The sequence below is a fragment of the Talpa europaea genome (genome assembly GCF_964194135.1).
Source record: "Talpa europaea genome assembly, chromosome: 9".
NCBI lineage: Eukaryota > Metazoa > Chordata > Mammalia > Eulipotyphla > Talpidae > Talpa > Talpa europaea.
The window spans coordinates 8,586,619-8,606,442 of record NC_140076.1 but is presented as its reverse complement, the minus strand read 5'-3'; the positions used below and the strand labels follow the sequence as shown (position 1 = coordinate 8,606,442).

Below are 19,824 nucleotides of genomic sequence, written 5' to 3'. Positions count from 1 at the left end.
CTATACTACAGACACGGCCCCAGCATCTGGAAAAACAGGGATGTGACCACTGAAGAGGTCAATTCACTTATGGCTGGGGCCAGAGGTCAAGTCTGTGGTCAGAAGTCAGCCTGAAACAGGGGTCGGTCTGTGGCCCGTGTGGGAAGGCCTGGGGCTGAGGGCAGAAGTAAGTTTATGGTGGGGCAGCCAATGGGGACCCACCTTGGTGAGCGCCTCGGCCACCTCGGCCTTCTCAGCCTGAAGCATGTCCCGCTGCAGCGTGGCACAGCTCAGTGCCTCCCTCACCTCCACCAGCTCCTTCGCCAGTCCCGAGCGCTTGGCTTCCAGCTGCTCGAGCTGTCTGTGGCTGTGGGACAGAGGGCAGGCCGGGGCCCCATGTCACTTCCCAGCCCAGAGCGCCCCGAAGTCAGATGGCCTGGAGCAGGCTGGGGGCTGGAGGCAGGAGCCCCGCCCACAAGGACAGCCAGGCCCAGAGCTGCCTGCCTCTGTGACTCTTTTCACTGTAAAACGGGGTAACACCTGCATCGTGAAGTCACGATAAGGATACATGACTTTCTGCACTTGAAGTGCTTAAAATAGTCCCTGACCTAGCTCCCCAAGGGCCTTCATAAAGAATACCCACTACCTAGATGGACCACCATTTACTTATTTACTTATCAAAAGAGACAACAGTGCAGTGATTAAGAGGTTCACCCAGGCAGAATGCTGGGGTTCAAGTAATGGCTTTTCCACTAACTAGCTGTGTGACCTTAGGCAAGTTACACAAACTCTCTGTGCTTCACCATCTATAAAATGGGGACATTGGTACCTCCTACATCAGAGAGTTATCATTAGGGCTAAATAAGAGACTCTAATTGCTTCAAACAGCAGCTGGCATTTAGTAATATGAATATCATTGCTCTACGTTTATTAATTTTTAATTTATTTTTGCACAGAAGAGCTGGGTATAGGCCAGAGTTGCAGAGGGTGAAAGGATTCACCAGAGACAGAGTGGGGAGCATAACAGGTGGATTTACTGAAACACACTGCTGAGGGGAGCAGCAGGCAAGACAGGAGAGGTCTGCTGCGCCATGTGGGTTACTCCCTGGCCGGGGATCGAACCCATGCTGCAGAGGCTGCGGATTGCTTCATAGTGCAGTGCTTAACCCCTTGCACCACCAGGGAGGCCCACGATTGGGATTTTAATTACTATCACTCACATTCTACCTCCTACCAGCTCCCTGTCCCAAGTAGGTGATTATACCTCCCTGAGCCTCAGTTTCCCAAAAAAGGTGGGTTAGAACACTCTACCTCAGAGGGGTGCTGGGAGCACTCAATGTAGGAGGACTGTAGGGGGAGCACAGCAGGTGTTCCACAGTTCCCACCCGGGAGCCCCCAGGCCCACCAGAGTGGCCCTGGCAGGAAGGCACCTCACCTGCGCTCGAGCTCCCTGCGCGTCCGCGCGCTGTCCTGCGCCGAGTCCTCGCGCTCTTCCCGCAGCTGGTCCCGCTGGCGCCGCAGCTCCTCCTGTGCCGCCTGCTGCTTCTCCCGCTCCTGCCGCAGCTCCTCAGCCTGCTGCTGGGCCACCTTTAGGCTGAGGGCCAGGCTGTCCTTCTCCCTGGGGGGCGAGAGGAGCAAGGGCTGGAAGGGCTGCGGGGCTGCTGCCTCGCCATAAGCCACATCCCTGGTGCTCTAAGGCACCTGCCTCCAGGAAGCCTTCCCTGATCCTGCCCATGACCACCTCATTTTAGCCACATCTCCTGAGAGTGGATTCTTCCTGACAGAGGAAAATGCAGTTCCTTTCCTTTCCTTCTTTCTTTCCCCAACCTGAAACCCAGTGGAATGGATGGAGACACAGGGATTTTCTCCAACACCCCACCAGATTAAAGAGGCCAAGCCAGGCTCCTGGGACACCAGGGCAGTTGTGCAGCCAGCTCTGCGAGATCATGTGATACAGCACCACCCCGTGCTCCTCAATTCCAGCAGACCCAGTACGGCTGCATCTGCCCAGATCCCACAGCTTCCTGCTCCGCAGGCCATTATGGCCACCAGGGGAGGGGAGGGACAGGGTTGCAAAAACGTGGCGATGAGCGTGACCCGGGGCAGCAGCCCAGGAACGCTGGCTGCCTCAGTGCTGCTGGGGAGCAAAGCAGTAGGGCCAGGGCAGGAGGTCAGGAGGGCCTGCCTTTCATTTCCCTCCATTTTTCAAGCTTTTATGATGAATCACACTTTCAAAGAGAAAAACAATACACAGAACTCTTCGAGATGACAGAAATGTTCTAACAGCCGCTGTGGCTACTGAGCACTTGAATGTGGCTGGTGCAACTGCGGGACTCCATTTTCACTTTTTAAACATTCCAAATAATTTCAGTGTTAGAGAGCCACGTGGCTAGCGGCCACCGCATCAGCACAAATGCACAGTACCGGCCCGGGCTGGCATAGCATCCAGACACTGGCATCCTCAGGCCCCACCTCCAGCCTCCCGGGCACCTGCTCAGGAGGTCGAGGGCACTCCGCAGACGCTGGGCCTCGCGCTGGGCATCCTCCTGGGCCTGGGCCGCCCCCTCGGCTTTGTCCCGCAGGCGCTGCAGCTGCCCCTCCAGGGCGCGGCGTTCACCCTCGCTGTCACCAAGCTGCTTCCGCAGAGTGCCCAGGAGGTCCTGGCTGGCCTCGTAGCGCCCACGCATGTCCTGGGCATGGGAATCAGTGAGCCTGGGGGAACCCTAGGAAGCTCCCAGAGCCGCCTACAGGTTCCCGGGACACACACTAGACACCTCTATGGGCCCAGGCCTGGGGCGGGAAAGTGAGGCTAAGCTCCCCACAGGGGATTTCTGGGCCTCCCACCACCACACTGTTCCTCACCACCCTTCTGAGCCCCCTCCATCTCTCTGGGTCCCCAGCAACCCAGACCTAAGCCCCCAAGATGCCAGACAAAGCCCCACGCTCCCCCTTCCTCTCCCCAGTTCCTCCTCTTTGTATCCTAGTTGTCCTCTCTGTCCCAGTTCCCCAGCTCTTCCCATTCCAGGCCTATTTCTGCCCCCAGGACTTTCCCAGAGTCCTGGTTCATCCAGAAATCTCCACTCCCTTTCTGTACCAGGACTCTAGCCCCGCCCCCAGTTGCCCAAGCCCCTCCCTCGGGCTCAGATTCAGGCCTCTGAGATCTCAGCCACCTCCCAGAGTCCTGACTCTCCATGGCCAGTTCCCCACCCTAGTAAGCTCAGGCCCCAACCTCTGGAAACCCGGCTCTGCCCTTAGGGCCCTGGCTCTGTCCCCAAGCTCCCCCCAAACCCTAGCTCCACCCCCATATCTCGGTCCCTTCATACCTGAACCTGCAGCTGGCGCTTGTGCAGGGCAGAATGGATCAGCACAAGTGTGGAGGAGTCCGAACAGGTGGGAGACGGGCCTCTGCGGGGGGAACGTCCACGTCCCGGGGAGGGCCGCTGCGTCGGGGATGGGGTCCGAGGGCCCGAGAGTCCCCGCAGGCTGCCATCTAATGCATCCGCCGTCTGCTCAGAGCTGCTTAGCTGGACACCGCTCTCCACGTCTGACAGGACGGCCTGAGAGTGGGATAGGGAGGTACCCCACCCACTTGCAGTTCAGCTCAGGGTACCAGAGTGCGCGGTGGCCCAGGATGGCCTGGCCTGACCCTGCCCAGGGCTCCCGCCTCACACCTGCGCCAGGTCCCTCAGGGTCTGCTGCAGCCCATCCCCATCCTCGTTCTCCAAGGCCACCTGCTCCCGGAGACGCAGGGATTCCTGGACGCATGTTGGGAAGACAAAGACAAGGTGGTCAGGGTCTCTGCCCTGGTCTGAAACCTGGCCCCATCAGATGGCCTCTAAGACCGTGAGCATCAGTCAGCAGCTTGGGGGGTCCCACGGCAGCCCCAGTGCCTTCACTGAACAGACTCGGCCCAGAGAAGTGCAGTGTCCTGCCAGGGGTCACACAGCCTTTGGAGAACTAGACATAGAATCTGGGCCAAGGCCCGCACAGAAGGTGGCCAGCCCAGGAGTATCCTGGAGGAGTGTCCTGCTGGTGGGCAGGCAGCTGAGTTCCAAGAGAAAGAGCCTGGGTACAGACACAAATTCAAGTCCTGTCTCCCCCATTTATTCACTGGGGCCCTGGATGAGTGTTTTCCCTTAACAGTCAGTTACCTCGTTTATATAATGGGGCTCGTGCTGCAGGGCTGTGCAGAGGATGCCTGCGTAAAGGAGGTGAGTGTGCTTCCTGCTAAGGCTGGCACACACTAGGTGTTTAACAAATGAGGGTGAGACAGCCTGAGCATACCGCTTGGGGATGGGAGGGGGGTGGCCCCAGCAGCCCAGCTCCCAGCCTGTGTCCAGACCACATCTCAAGCAACTCTATCTCACCAGAGCTTCAAGCTTCTCCACGAGGGCTTTGTTGACTCGATCCTTCTCCAGATTCTGGTTCTGAAGGCGCTCCACTGTCAGGGCCAGCTCTGTCACTCTGGGGGTGGGGGTGGGGGTGGGGGTAAAAACTGAGTTGAATGGGTGACCCACCCCAACATCTCAAACCCAGCAGCTCCTGTGGCCTTCATCTGTCCCCAAACCTGCGGCAGGGACCCGAGGATCCATCTCCCTAGCTGTGTGACCCTGGGCAAATCACACTTCTCTGTGCAGGGACTTCTCGAGATGACCACCACGAGATGACCACCCCCTTTATCTCATGGGGAAGTATCTGGGACTTGCCTAGGTCACAGGAAGTGGGATCAAAAGAGCTGACATCACAGGATGAGCTGCTTGTGATATTCCCTGAAGAGCCCTCTGACCCTCAGTCTCTCCCTATGCCAAATGGGAGTACCTGGGAAGGCTGGTTGAGCTCATGGTGGGGAGGGTCCATCCCTGGTGAACACTCGTCCTCCCTGCATCTCAGGGGCACTCTGCAGGGACACCTGCCTTGCATGGAGCTTCCTAGGCACCCACCTGTCACTCAGGTCAGCCTTGTCCAGGTTGCTCTGCACCTGTAGCTGGGCCAGGTCCTTCTCCTGGAGCAACTTGTCCCGCAGCTGCTCCTCCACCTGGGCCTGCAGCAGGGCCTGCTTCTCAAGGGCCACCTGGGTCCGGCTCTCAGCTAGCCGCAGGCCTGCGCTCAGCCCCAGGCCCGCCTCCTGGACAGCTCGGGAGGTCCGGGCCAGCTCCCCTCCCACCTGCAGCAGGTCCCTGATGGAGAGAACACCAGATGTGGATGGGCTAAGGGGGTAGGCCCCAAAAGGTACATTAGGTGGTGAGGCTGAGGGAAACAGGCTCTTCACACTATGGGCGGGTGGGTAAGTGGGTGAAACCACAAGGAAGAGCAATTAAGAAGAGCTCTGAATATTATAAATGGATGGGCCCTTATATCCACCAACTCCACCACTAAGAATTTATCCTACAGAAATCCCCAAGGCAAGGTGTATAAGGTGATCCTGTGCAGCACTGCTGATGTCAGAAATCCTGTAACAACCTTAATGACTGTCTAAAGGGGGCAGTTTCAAAATAAATCATGGTACATCCATTCAATGGAATACTGTGTAGCCAAGAAAAATGAATGGGGGGTCAATATGAAGCCACCTCCCAATTATAACAATTAGAAAACTTCTTCAAGAACTACCAAGATGGGGGCCTCCCTGGTGGCGCAAGGCGGTAAGCACCGCACTGTGAAGCAATCCTCAGCCTCTGCAGCATGGGTTCGATCCCTGACCAGCCAGAGAGAAACCCACATGGCACAGCAGACCTCTCCTGTCTCGCCCGCTGCTCCCCTCAGCAGTGTATTTCAGTCAGTCTGCCTGTTCTGTTCCCAACTCTGTCTCTGGTGAGTCCTCTCACCCCCTACATCTCTGGCCTGTACCCCAGCTCTTGTATGCATCAATAAATAAAGCTTTAAATCCCGACTCAGTCATTTACTGTGTGACCTTGGGATGGTCACTCTACCTCTCTGAATGTCAGTGTTCTTATCTGTAAAATGGCGATTATCACAGTTCCTATTTCACAGGGATGCTGTGGATAGTCGATGAAACACAACGGAGAGTCTAGGGTGGTGAATGCTGATTGCACAGGTGGGGAGGAGTTCATTGTTACCAGTTGCCTCTGCATCTCCACAGGGCCTGGCACACAGTAGGTCTGTTGGGTTGGACTGAAGTTCAACTGAGTTGAGTTCAACTTAAAAAGGGGTGTCTCCTGCTGCCCCCGAGCCACACCCTCCACCAGGCAGGCCTCACCTCTCAGTGGACATCTTCACCTCGCTGACCAGCCGTCGCACCCCCACCACCTGCCTCCAGAGGAGGAGCAGGCGACTGTGCTCGTTGCTGAAGTAGGTGTTGAAGGACTGGGGGGAAGATGAGCAGCGTGAGGGGCTGGATGAGTTTGCCCGGCTCTGACCGCCCAGGGGCACTGCTGTACAGGGAGTAAGCTCCCAGGGGTCAGCCCAGGGCTTGCCCAGGGAACCGCCATGATTACGCCTCCCCAGCCTCCCTCTCGCACAGGGAACAGGATCCACTCGTTGCAAAAGGCAGCAAGGAAGTGCTGGAGGCTGAGGTTTGCTCCCCAGCTGCCCGCCACCTGTCTGTGCCCAGTGGTGGGAGGGCTGCTTCGCTGGGGACACTGGTGCCACCACAAAGCTCTCATGAGGATGCGGGAGAAAACACAGGCCTGGCATGTGGTGCCCATCGAGGACGACCACTTACCCCTCCTAAAGGGTGTGCCCCCTGTCCCCAAAGCTGACTTCTGGCCTCTCAAGGATCCTTCCCCTCAGGTCGGGCTGTGCCCACAGGCCTTGCTGACCACCCAGGCCCCGGGCCCACCTCCTCCTCACGCCTCCATGCTGCTTCCCGCTGCTCCAGTTCCTTGCGGCTGTGTGTCCAGTCACTGGTCACCTTGCGGATGTCTTCACTCAGTGCCTGATTAGCTGAGTTTGCCTGGTCCAGCTGTTCTCGGAGCATGGCGTTCACCTGGACCAAGCTGGCACTCCTGGGGGAGCAGAAGGGAACAGTGGGCACGTGCCTGAGAGGTGTACCGCCCTGCCCACCACACACTCTCCCCGCCACGCCCCACCTCTGCTGCTCCTCCTCCAGGCGGATGAGGGCGCTCTCCAGGTCTTGGCTGTGCTCTGTGTCCTGGGTGAGAGACGTGAGGGCATCAGGCTGGGCACGAGGAGGGAAGGACCCGCCCCTGCCCACGCTGGCACCCACCCTCAGCTGCTGCTGTTCCAGCTCTGTGGATCTTTCCAGCACCTGCTGCTCCATCTCCGTGCACTTTTTCTTGTACTGGAGGATCTGGGGGGCGGGGGTGGGAGCCGAGGGTTAGCCCAGGAAGGCGGGGGCAGGGCAAAGCAAGCACAAGGGTGGGCAGAAGCAGGAGTGGGAGGCCCTGACCTTGGCCTGCAGCCGCTGCACAAGCTGGGCCTGCCGCTGCTGGCCTTCCTGGTAGGCCTGCAGCTTGCGCCGGTAGGAGGCCTGCTCCTCCTGCAGCTGCCTCCGCAGCTCCACGCTCTGCCGCACCAGCCCCCTGGGCTCCTGCGTTGCCAGCTCCCCAGACTCCAGCCGTACAGCCTGCTCCAGCTGCAGGGAAGAGCCCTGGATGAGAGTCCTGGGCCTCCAAGGAAGGCAGACACATGCCTCTGCAGGGGGCGCCAGGCAGAACCAGGACCCACAATGCTTTGCAGGCACATGTGGGCAAACCCAGGATGCAAAGCACTTGTGCATGGGCTAATGCAACCAAGCAAGGACACAGGTAGGCATGCATGGCCACAGAGCGCATGCATGGACACACAGACCAGCATGCAAGGACACGTGCAGGTGGGCCCACAAATAGGTGCAAGCAAAACAAAGATGCACCTGGGGGTAAACCTAAGAGCCCCTGGGTGCTCTGTGAGGCTCCCCTCCAGAGCCTAGCCTGCTGTGGTTAGTGATTAGCAGATCCCTGCCCATCCCCCACCCTGCGTGAGCTCAGGAAGCCTGGCTCTGTTCCCCACTCCATTGTGCTTGTTGCTACCCCGAATTAATGGCATGAGCACAAATGAATACATTCAAAACACAGGCTTCAATACGTACATGCACATGAGCTTGGAGACGCAGCTGGTCTCAAACATACCCAGGTGACGAGATGAATTCCCTGCCCCTCCCACGCCCCAAACACACAGTGCTCAGATTTGTACGAGGTGCACACACACACACACACACACACATCACCCCCTGCTCCCCCCTGGTTAATGCCCTGGCAGTTCCAGTCTGGCCTCAGACTCCCACCAGCCCCTGACTCATGGGAAGCCTCTGCTGCCACCCCCTTCCTCCACCCCAGTAAACTGGCAGCCCCTTCATCATCAGATCCTGTGGGCACAGGTGGGCTCTAGCTGTCCCCACCAGCTGTGGAATGCCCTACCCCCCTCAGGCGCCTCCTGGTCCCAGGGGGCCTCAGCCTCCTCCAGCTGTCGGGGAGGGAGGAGGCAGCTGGGCCGATGAGCAGACAGGGAACCCTCCACCTCCCTAGCCTCAGCCCAGCAGCAGAGGGGGGCATTCACACATGACCCTCTAATAACCAGGCCAGGGCAGCCTGGAGGCTAAAAACCACATCACCAGGCACCCCGCCCTGCTTCCTGGGGACAGCAGTGGGTCAGGATGGCTGTGGCGGGGGGTGGGGGGGCACAGTCCTAGGGTGTGGGAGGAGGCAATAAATATGCAGGGCCTGTGGCCAGCATGGGCCTGGGTCCCCGAGTCGGGTGCAGGCTGGTCTGTGTGTGTGCGGTGGTGGCCGCGAGACATGCATGGATGCAGGGGCCCATGTGGGGCAGGTGGGGGAAGTTTTGTCATCTGTCTCCACCACGTGGGACCCAGACTGTCTGTGTGGTGGGGACTTCCCGGCCACAGGAACCTGCCCAGGTGGGGTGGCATCTGTGGCCCCAGTTCTACGTGTGGTACAGTGCAGGGTGGGTCAGGGGCACCTGTGCGCTCATGTGTTGTGTGTCCATGTGCACGAATTCAGGGGCTGGTCTGCAAGCGTCTGGGCTCTGCGCCTGGGGTGTCTGGGGGGTGTCAGTGACTCCATGTGCCCGGCATGTTGTATCTTTGTCCGGCGGTGCGTATGAGATGTGTCGTGAGGTGTGTGGTGTGGGTATGTCGTGGTGGGGTGACTGCACCTGGGTGACACATTTTGTGCCTGGTCGACGGTGTGGTGTCCAGCCTGGGCACATCCTGCTCTGTGCCCAGCCCATGAGCCAGCGGTGGCCTGGCTTTCTGCACCATGTGCGTGCATGCGTGCATGGGTGTCGGCAGGCCGTGACCTGTGTTGTGTGTGTTCTACACCTATGTGAGCCAGGTGCTGTTGGCTTCTGTGATCTAGGGGTTTAGGGGGTCTTCAGGTGCTCCCCTGCTTCCCCAAGCTCACAGCCAGATCTAGTGGCTCCCGGCCATACAGCACCCCTTTCTACAAAGTTGGCCCCTCACAAAACAGCCTTTCAATTTTTCTTGTAATTCAAAAAAGAAGGAGGCCGCCACCCTGCTGGGGATGAAAGGAGTTTACTGTCTCCCCTAGCAACGGCAGCCCTAGCACCCGCTTTTCAATTCTCTGTCCAGGTTGCCATGGACACTGGAGGAGCCCAGGGGGTCTGACCTGTGGAGCTGAGCAGGCGTGGCCACCCCTCCCTCCCATCCCTGCTGCCTCCCCCACACTTGCTCCCGGGGACAGGAAGAAGGGGGCCTCCTCAGGCACCTGAGGTCCTCCCTCTGACCTGAGAGGAAGCCACTGCGAGCCTCGGCCTCAGTTTCCCCTCATGGCATTAACATGACACAGATCCCAACCCCACATCACTCCCCACCCCAGGGCTGCTACGGGTTGAAAGAGTCAGAACCACCTCGCTGACTGCCCCCAGCCAGCCCACCATGAGCAGTCAGGGCCACAGGGGCAGGCCCTGCCACTCACAGCCACAGGGACAAGTGAGCAGTGGCGGTGACACAGCCCTCAGAGCCTGCTGAGCCCCGGGCCGGGAGGCTCATTCCAGCTCCACCACTGACCCTGGCCCTCTCTGGGCCTCAGTTTCTCCATCTGTAATAAGGTGATGTCCCCAACCCCACCCACCCAGGAAAGGTGTCCAGGTCATACTTGTCCAATCCCTATCTCCAGGTGGGGCCTCACTCACGCATCTCAGGGGATCCCTCCCCCCTCCACATGTTATTCAGTGATCCATGTAAGAGAATTTTCTAGACTAACACAGGACCCCATGTTGTGCAGCCACACAAGCTATGTCCCACCACAAAACGGTTCCCACCTCTTCTTCCCTTCCCCACCTGGAGTGTGAGTGTGTGTGTGTGTGTGTGTGTGTGTGTGTGTGTGTGTGTGTGAGAGAGAGAGAGAGAGAGAGAGAGAGAGACACACACGGTCAGAAGCTGGCACTTATGAGGCAGACCCTGGGGGCCTGGCATTGTGCCGGGGCCAGGAGAAGAAAGGTTTAAAGGGAGGAGCTGGCTCAAGGCCCTAACACTACTGACAATGTGGGACTGGGGCCAGTCCGCCCTTCACACCCCTGCAGGCCTGAGAAAACTAGCTCTGTATACTCCCCAATGCTTAAGGGTCACCAGAGCCCCCCACCCTGGCTCTCTGCAAGTCCCAACAAGTCGGGGGCGGATACCAGGACGGATACCAGGACACAGGCCACCCCACAACCACACACAGGAATGCACAGTCCTCTTCCCAACACGGTGGCAAGACCCAGGGTAGACAGGCCTGTTCAGGGGGCCTCGGATAACACAGGCTCTGCAGGACCACACGGGGACCCTGGGTCAGCCTCCATCTCCAGGGCTCAGCACCCCCTCTCTCACATCACAGGGTCATGTCTGAGGTCATTCCAGCATTCCAGGAGTCACCCACCTGGAACTCCCAGCACCAGTGTCTTCTGAGCCCAGGCAACGACATTGCAGCAGAGTGGGCTGGGGTCAAGATACCCGGCCTTAACTGGCTGTGTGACCCCAACAGCACCTTCCCTCTCTGAAGCTGTTATATCTCTTCTGTTAAATGAGCGTCACAGTGAGCCTGACCTCGGTGCATTACATGTCAAGCACCCAGCACGTGTCTGGCACGCAGTAGGCACTCAACCCGCAGTCACTATTCTGACTGTTACAACCACCCCACACCTTCCATCTGCACTCACACCCCACCCTCACGCACCTCTCCCACCAACTTTCAGCTACCATCGACTCCCGGAGCTCCAAAGGGCAAGAGTGCACAGAGAACAACCAGCACCTCCTGCCCTAGACCCTGGACTCCGACGTTTGCAGTACAGGTGGGGTGGGGGTGGGGTGGGGCAAGGCACTGAATCCTGGCTGGACTTAAAGGCAGGCCTGGCTCTTCCTTCCTCCCTTGGCTGAGCCTCACAACAGTGAAGGCAGATCCAGTGGGACCAGTGCCTCCCCAGGCTGCCCCAGTTGGGGTGAACCCCAAGAGCCATGTAAATGGGAGCATAGGGAGGTGCCCAAAGACTTGAGGGTCCTCTCGTTTTCTGTGTCCCATACCCCCGAGCAGGCCTGGAGCAACCAGAAATGAACCACCTCTGGTTGGAAGCATCTTATTCCATTTCCTCACTGATTCCTCACACACCACGTCACATTAGCAGGACAGAAAACAGGACAGGAGAGTGGAGCCATTTGCTCAAGGCCGTTCAGGTGGCTGAGCCCCAATTTAAACCCAGGTGCCTGACACCAGGGCCCACACTGCCCAGCGTGGCAGCTCAGCTTAGCCCAGGGCTCTGCAGCAGGGGCGTCCGGGCTGATCCCGCAGGCAGCACCCACCCTCTCGCTGACCGCGTTGTACTTGATGGCCAGCTCGTCGCGCTCGGCTCGGCTCTGGGCCAGCAGGTCCTCTACGCGGGACAGCTCCTGCTGCAGCAGCTGGTTCTCCTCCTGCAGCGACAGCATCGATGCCATCTCTGGGGCCGGCAGCGGGGCTGCAGAGGGAGTGGACACACGCTTGGCTCCACCTGGATCCAGGCGGACGTCCTCCCGTACAGATGCCCTACCCGTTCCTGCAGGCCGGAGCATGGACCAGACCCCAGGTGGCCCGGTGGGAGTGGAGAGGGTGCCAGACCACACAAACAGAGCCAAAGGACAAAAAGGTGAGCAGCCTTAGAGGGGGCACCAGGATGCTGAAGTGGGGGAGGCCCGAGAGGTGCAGCAGGGAGGCCCGAGAGGTGCAGCAGGGAGGCTTGGTCCGGGAATCAGAAGACCAGGCCCCAAGTTCCTGCTCTCTCGTCTCTAATTGCTACTTTTCTCTGGGTCTCAGTTTTGCTGACCTTAAAATGGACGGAACAAACCCTGCCAGGAGGGACCGAGAGCCTCGCTTAAGGGAAGAGCTTCATGTAACTTCTGAAGCCAGAAGGGCTCAAGACAGCACAGGCCAAGTGAGGAGGAGGAGGAGGAGGGAAATAAAGGCAGAAGTGGAAGGGTCGCCCTGTCTTCTGGGCTCCCCTCCCATGCCGAGAACTGGACCCACCACAAGTCTCTAGGCTCTTCCAGCTTGGGGTAAAGATTCTCTAAGTCTCTCCCTGTCTGGGGTTGCCAGGGGCCCCAATATTGCTAGTCCTCCAAGGAGACTGACGCTGGACACGTACTGCAGCAGGAGCACCAGAAACACCACGGAGAGCTGCAAACGTGCCAGCTGCAATGGAGTATGCCCTTCCCCGCCCCTCAGCCACATGGCCTTTTTGTGGTCTGGCCCACCAGGATGGGCAGAGACCCCTCAGCCTCCCTGACTAGAAGGGGAATGGGCAGCGCCAGCACTCAGGCTCTGCAAAGCCCTGGGCTCAGCTGAGCTGCCTCCCGCGGTAACTTCGGGGTCAGTCAGCTCACACCTTCCCTGGGAAGGAATATGGGTTTGGAGTTTAAGTCTCTGCAGCGGGCCACAGGCAAGCAAGGAGGGGATTTGCAGCACCACCTTCTAGCACCTTCTAGCTGAATCCCACGGGGAGACCAGTCTGGGCAGGTTACCCCTCTGAGCCTCCATCCCTCATGGGTAAGATGGGTTCCTCCACTGTAGGGCTGCGCCTGCCTCACGGCGAGAACAAACATGGAAAGCTGTGGGCACACTCATCGCTACGTCTGTCGAGGTGTGAGAAGCAAGCTGAGAGCTGTGGGCAGTGCCCTTGTGGGGGGTGGGGGGGTTGGTACCTGGACTCTCAGGCTGGGAGAGGTTGCGGGTGACGATCTCCCTGATGCGGGCAGGCAGAGAGTCCTGGGCCGGGTCCCGCACACCCAGGCCCTTCTCCTGGCCCGACCCCAGGATGCTGCTTTGCAGTGTCTGGGGGTTAAGACAGAGGGTCTGTGGGGGACCTGGGACATTGGGCACCCTAGCCTGGGTGGGAGAGGAGCAAAGTCCAGCCACCCAAGATGTGGGTGCCCAGGAGGCCCTCAGGAAGTCCCTGTAAGGGAGGGAAGCCTGGGAACTAGAATCTAGTGTTACAAAAAGTCCCCTGGAAGGTCACTCTTGGGTGCCCCCTGCCCAGGGAATGGGGTCCCCCCCGCTCAGGGGCAGAGAAGAGAACCAAACCCCAATGGCCTCCTCACAAACCCCATCAGAGCAGCAGATTATTGGGGGTTCCAACCTCTAGTGAGGATCCCACTGTGCCAGCAGTTCACCCCAACCCTAAAATCTGGGAGTGGGGACCACCTTCCCCACACAGGGCATTAGGATAAGGGAACCATAGAAATTGAGCCCTGAGCGCCCCTCTACCCCCAGTCTGACTGGGAGCTGAAAGCTGAGGCCCTTGTGCACCCCACCATCACACCTCTCCCACCCTTTGACCCCCAAGATGCACCCACCCCTCACTTTCCAGCTAGGCCTAGGATGCCCATCCTGGCCAGTGGGCACGGTCCCCAGGACCCACCTGGACAACAGTCTCCAGTGCCAGCTGGGCCTCCAACGACCCCTCTAGCCCCAAGCTCATGGAGGGGAGGTTGTGGGCAACCCTAAGGCCCCTTTTCCAGGGTTCCAGAGAGCAGCTCAGCCGCCCACCCCACCGCCAGACCTCAGTGCAGAGCACTAGGCAGATTAGGCTTAAATCCGGCGGTGCCCCCATGTGACCACAGAGGTGGGAGGGGCCGAGGGACCAGCGGGGAGTGAGAAGAAAGGGGGGGGGGCAAAGGCAGGAGCGAACTGAGGCGAGAAGAGGTCTGAAGGGGGGGTGGGGCAAGGAGGCACCCCCACTCCAGCCCCCCAGTCTACCCCTCCCCCAGCACTCTCTCCACCCTCCCCAGCTGCTGGGTCCTAGAGCCCTCCAAACCCCGGCGGTGGGTCCGCATCCAGGAAGCTGGGAAGGCCAGTCTTCCAGGCCGCCTTTGCTGGCCCACATGGGGGTGACATGGTTGGCTAAGAATGTATTTAGTGGGTGCTGGGATGACCTTTGCTCACCTCAGGTGAGAAGAACACCAGCTGAGTCACCCAGACTGGAAAGGGAGCCGCCCCCTCATCCTCACTCCCACGCTGGCTCTGTGGCCCCTGGAAAGCAACTCTGCCTCCCTGATCCTCAATGTCCCCCTGTTTGAGGTTGTCCAAGGGATTAAACAAAACACCCTGTGTGACTCACGCCCTGAGCGGGCACTCAGTGAATACAAATGGCCAGTCCCTCACCCCAGGGCCCTGGGCTCCAAGGCCCACCCGCCTGCACTATTCCTTCCCCGCCTGGTGGCTGGGGCCGCAGCTCTGGAGTCAGCACCGGAGTCCCAGCTCTGCCACTTGTTGACAATATGGCCTTGAACAAGTTCTCTTTCCGAGCCTCAGTTTCCTCATCTGTAATGTGGGCCAATTGCAGGGACCCCACAGTGACTGCAAGGATTAAATGGGGTGAAAGGTGGAAGTGGCTTAGAACCACAGTGGCCGGGAGTGGGTAGCACATGGCACCAGTGGCATGTGTCTGGGCTCCTGCCGCCTTCCCCCACCCCCCCACCCCCGACCTCTGGGTGCCCTCTGCTCTGAGTGCCTGTCCCCTAAGAGGCACATTTATGCTCTCTTATTAACTCCCCACCCATTTCCAGATGAGGAAGCGGAGGCTCAGCGAGGAAGCAGAGGCCCAGCAGGCCAAAGTGGCAGGCAGCAGGAGCGGGAAACCTAAAGCTCCCTGCATTGGGTCTGACCACCCCGCACACAGTGCCTCTTGGGCAAGGTCGGGGCAGCTGCCATTCAAGGCTCCGCCAAGGTGTCCAGGTCCCACCCAGGAATGCAGCAGGTGCTGGGCCCCTCACCTCCAAGTAGGAAATCTGTTCTGCAAATGGAAAACCAGGAAACAGGGTGCACCAAGTTGGAAAGATAAGCATCACAAAGTTGCCATGACAACCAAGGCCAGATTCAGACAAAACTAAACTTGGCAAGGGGCAGAGAGCTGCCACTACAAGCCCTGGGAACCCCCTTTGGCTACCCCCAGGCAGCCTTCAGGAATCCCGGCTATAGGGTCTCCCTGGTGGTGCAGGGGTTAAAGTCTCGGTGCTATAAAGGCATGAGTTCATCCCAGGCTGGGGAGTTACCCACATGGTGCAGCTCCCCTTGGCAGTGTATTTCAGTGGATCCTCCTGTTCTGCTCCCCACTCTGTCTGTGGTGGATCATCTCACCAGACCCCCCCTCCCCCCACCTCTGGTCTTCATCCCAATTCCCGTATGTATAAATAAACACTCCTAGGCCAAGATCTCCCACCCTATGTGCCCAGGTTGGCAGAGAGGGGGATCCCGATGTGCTTGGTGAACTGAATTGAAACTGTTCTGTGCCCTGAGGGATGGTGAGGGTGGAGGGGGTGGGACATCAGAACCCTGATGGGTGATACTGTTAGGGGGAAAAGGATGTCCCAAAGCAAATTCCATACAGGCTTTGTGGACTCCACCCCCACCCCAGGTCAAAGCCAAAGACACTGGGAACTCCAAATCCCATCACCACCAAAGGGAAGGTGGCTGGGACCTGAGGGTGGGGTTAAGCAGCCAGGTGGATACAAAAGGCAGACACGTGGGCTTTGGGGGGCTCTCCATTTTGGGCTCTCGGCCAGCTTGCAGCGTCCGGTCAGCTCTGAGAGTGACTTTGGGTTTCCAGGTCGTCGGATCGGGTAGGACGCATTAAAGACTTTATTTCCCTATTTTCTCCCTGAGTTGTACCTTTTCCTTATTTTCTTTTTCTCTTGTAAATAAACCTTTTATTAACCCTTTTGTGTGTGTCTGTAGTAGAGTATTCATAAGTCTCTTTAAAGCGCGCGGGTGAGGACCCACAGCCAGGAACCCGTTTAATATCGGGGCTGCTCTATAACAATACCAACACTTGGTTTTGCCCACAGATATTTCTCCACCAAGCCCTACTGGCCTCTGCAGATCCCAAGAAACCACATATACATCCTGAGTCTTCTTGAGTTCTCCAACATCTGCAGCTCCCATCGAACCCTCAAAAATGATGGAAATGCGCATAGGAAAATTCTGACGTTATAGGGTCAGTGTCTGACTGCTGGGACTCCAATGTGAAAGGTCCATGCAGCAGGCCGGAATGCAGGAGCCAACCAGGAAGCCCACCTGGGGGGCAGGAATGCAGATACCTGCCTGGAGGACTCAGACAATGAGCCTTCCCCCTCCCCCTACCCGTCTCGTCTCAGACAAAGAACCTCTACCTGCCCTACAAACTTTTCCCGCCGTAGGAGCCCAACTACCCACCTGACCTCCCCTCACCCTATAAAACCCTGCTTCCCCCCAACAACGTGCGCGACTTCACTGACCCCCCACCTTGGGTCTGTGAGGTCCGCCCGGGGCGCAATAAACTTTCCCTCCCTTTGAGAAATGTAGCCTGGCTCTCCTCTCCTTTACCGCGCTGAACCTTTCACAATGTTGGCCATTTCTCCCTACCAGCTGCGTGACCCTGGGCCAGTGACTTCTGTGACCCTTGGCTTCCTCGTCTGTAAAATGGGATCATAATTGTACATGCTTCTACACACAGAATTAAATGATCCATGCCTAGCTGTGTGCCTGGATATGGTGTGGCCGAAACGCCTATGCGTCCACCATAAAATATTTCTGATTCTTCTTAGGAAAAAGGTTCCTAGCTATTCCCCAGATGCCCTTGCAGACAGATCTGGTCATGTGATCAAGTTGCTGCCAGTGGAATTAAGGCAGAAAGAATGTGTGCAGCTTCAGACCATCAACACTCCCATGAAGGTTCTCCTAGGTCGCTCTCCTTCCCTGCCCCCCAGCCAGAAGGAAATAACGCTGAGTTCTAGGGGACGCCAGAACCACAAGATGGGAGTTGGGGTTTGTGGGCCACTGCATAGAAAGTCACCTGCCAAATACCCCACAGGATATTTCACGATTGAGAAATAAACCTGATGTGCCAAGTCTCTGAGAACTCAGGTTCCACTATCACACAGCTAGTATTAATTACTGCACGTCATTAAATAGTGGATAAGTGTAGGCTGTTATTACTGTTACCACTAATAGCATTAGTCTCGTTGGTTCTCAATATCCAATCTAGAACCTTGTAGCTGGCACAGGAGACCTGAGGCTGCTGTTCAGTGAATAAATACAGAGGAGACACCCTTTGAACCCATTCCTTCCCCACCCCTGCTTGGCCAGTGCCCACCCTCGAAACCTGCTATTTGCCAGGTTGAGCTGTAGGAATAGCTAGAAAGTCCCCCAAAGATGACTCTTCCGTCTGAAACATACCAGCTGCTTTTACCGCATACCCCTTCATTGTTGTCTGATTGCTTGACTAAAAATTATAATAAAATGACTGTAGCAATCACGAACCAGGACTCTGTATCTGTACCTAATCTGTTCTCACCTTATAGCCCTGTGATGCCGATACTGATCTGCCCACTTTACAGGTGACAACATGCTCAGTTGCCCGGCCACCAAGAGTTGAAGCCAATGCTGAGACCCAGGTATGCCTGGTGCCAAAGTTTGAAACCACACGGCCATCATCAGGCAGCGCTTGCTGTGCCCGCAAGCTCCGACAATGATGGCGTGTGCTATATAAGCCACTGCTCTCCTCTGCTCAAACCCCACTGGCTCCTATCACACCCTAAGCAAATTCAAAGTCCTGCCCAGCCTTGCCCCCAGTCTCCTCCTTGTTCCTGCTCCAGCCACGCTGTGCTGGCTTGATTCGTTTCAAACATACCAGGCTTGCTCCTACCCCAGGGCCTTTGCACCTGCCATTTTTCTTCTCCCTTCGTTCGAATAGCTGACTCCTCCTTGTCAATCAGATCTTGATTCAAAAACATCACCTTCTGAGAGTTAGCCCTGACCTCTCCACTAAAGTGGTCCTGCCAGGAGGCATTCACTGTTTGCTCCAACATGTACGCTGCATCTCCTCCAAGGTCAGGGGCCCAGCTGGCCTTACTCACTGCTGTCTCCACAGTACCTAAGGCCCAAAGCATCATGGACAGCTGTTGACCGAATGAATGCATGCTGAGAGACAGGTAATGACAGCGGAAACTAAGTGGGAAAAAAACGGGAAGAAAGGGGAAATCATTGCCCTGGGCTTTGGGAGGGTATATGTCACATTGGGCAAACCCACAGACTGAGGTGCTAGAAGGATGGAGGGTGAACACACACCCAGCCCTGCCGAAAAGCAGGCAGCATCGCCCAAAAAGGACTCCAGGGTGGGAGGGGTGCCTAGTCTCCAGGGCTGGAGAGAAAGACAGGAGAGCCGAGATCAGACAGGGAAGCCCCCAGTGACTCCTGAGGTCATTCCTGAACCATTTTCTGACCCAGGAGCCCCACCTGGCCCCTAGACTCCGGTCTGCTCCTGCCACAGGATTTATTTTAAAGCACCTGCTGTGAACTCAGCTAAGGAAATCTCAGATGACAACAGACAAGTTACCCTCACAGCCCCTCCCCCAGGCAAATCTGGGCTCCCCCGGGAGCTGGGGAGACCGGTCATCAAGGGAGCAGAGTCCGCCAGAATCCTCCAGGATTTGCAGAAAAATCACGAGGGAGCCCATTCATGCCAACCCGAGACTGGGCCAGGGAGCCTCGGGCCGGGTTTGAGGAGCGCCAGGAGGCCCCACATCCCTGCACAGGCTGTGCCATCTCAGGCAACTCAACTGCCCGCTCTGGGCGCCAATTCTCTCCCCGGGACAGTGGAGCCTCTTGCAACTGCGCAGGGTCGCTGGGAGACGAAATGGCCTCCCCCAGGGGCAGGGCGCGCGCCGGGCCCGCATGCAGCCACCGTGAGGCGCCGGCTCTCTGCGGTGGCTGCGGGGAAGGGCCTCCCCCCAGCTCGGCCCGGGTGGGGGGCGCCGTGGGGCGCCTGCAGGCCGCTGCACCCCGCCGGCCCGCGCCTCGCCGCGCCCACGCCGGCCCGCGCGGACCCCGGAGGACGCGGGCGGGGCGGCCGGCAGGACGTCCGCGGGGCCCGGGGCGCGCGCTCCTGCGGCCAGGCCAGGCCAGGCGGCCGCGGGGCGCAGCCGGGCGCCCGAGCGCCCCCGGGACCCCGGACGGCGGCCCCAGGACCCCGGACGGCGCCCGCCTTCCCGCCGCCCGCCGCCCGCCGCCCGCCGCCCGCGCCGCCACACCAGCCCGGCCACCGGCGCCGGGGCGTCCCCGCGGCCTCCTCCGCCGGAGCGCGCCCCGCGCACCCGAGTCCCCCGCCCGCGGGAGCGCGCGCCGCCGGCCCCCTACCTTTGCGCGCCGCCGCCGCCCGGGCCGAGCGGGCCGGGCTGGGCGGGGCCGGGGGCGGGGCCTGGGCCGGAGGCGGGGTCTGGGCGGGCGGGGCGGGGCCTGGGCTGGGGGCGGGGCGAGGGGCGGGGCCCGCGCCCGACCCGCCCGCGTGCCCGCGTCGCCGGGGGTGGGGGGCGGAGGCCGCACCCCAGGAGCCGGGCCCGGCGGCCCGGGCGGCGCCGCGGGGCGTGGA

General features: G+C 59.0%; 1 protein-coding gene across 2 annotated transcripts in view; it reads right to left on the bottom strand.

The window, feature by feature from the left end:
• Positions 1–13,899, bottom strand: part of CROCC (ciliary rootlet coiled-coil, rootletin) — a gene marked incomplete at both ends in the record, with an annotated part of 36,569 nt that extends 22,670 nt beyond the window's left edge. The window contains 15 exons of one of the 2 annotated variants that reach the window (XM_084242871.1): positions 202–346; positions 1,415–1,597; positions 2,470–2,669; positions 3,303–3,536; positions 3,651–3,734; positions 4,347–4,443; positions 4,920–5,156; positions 6,194–6,300; positions 6,776–6,941; positions 7,026–7,087; positions 7,163–7,246; positions 7,346–7,531; positions 11,750–11,904; positions 13,124–13,253; positions 13,840–13,899. In XM_084242871.1, the coding sequence (XP_084098997.1) occupies positions 202–346; positions 1,415–1,597; positions 2,470–2,669; positions 3,303–3,536; positions 3,651–3,734; positions 4,347–4,443; positions 4,920–5,156; positions 6,194–6,300; positions 6,776–6,941; positions 7,026–7,087; positions 7,163–7,246; positions 7,346–7,531; positions 11,750–11,904; positions 13,124–13,253; positions 13,840–13,899 (2,130 nt within the window). Of the gene's footprint in view, positions 1–201; positions 347–1,414; positions 1,598–2,469; positions 2,670–3,302; positions 3,537–3,650; positions 3,735–4,346; positions 4,444–4,919; positions 5,157–6,193; positions 6,301–6,775; positions 6,942–7,025; positions 7,088–7,162; positions 7,247–7,345; positions 7,532–11,749; positions 11,905–13,123; positions 13,254–13,839 lie in introns of those variants that run through there. The other variant, XM_084242872.1, reaches the window with a different exon arrangement.
• Between the last annotated feature and the right edge of the window lie 5,925 nt (positions 13,900–19,824).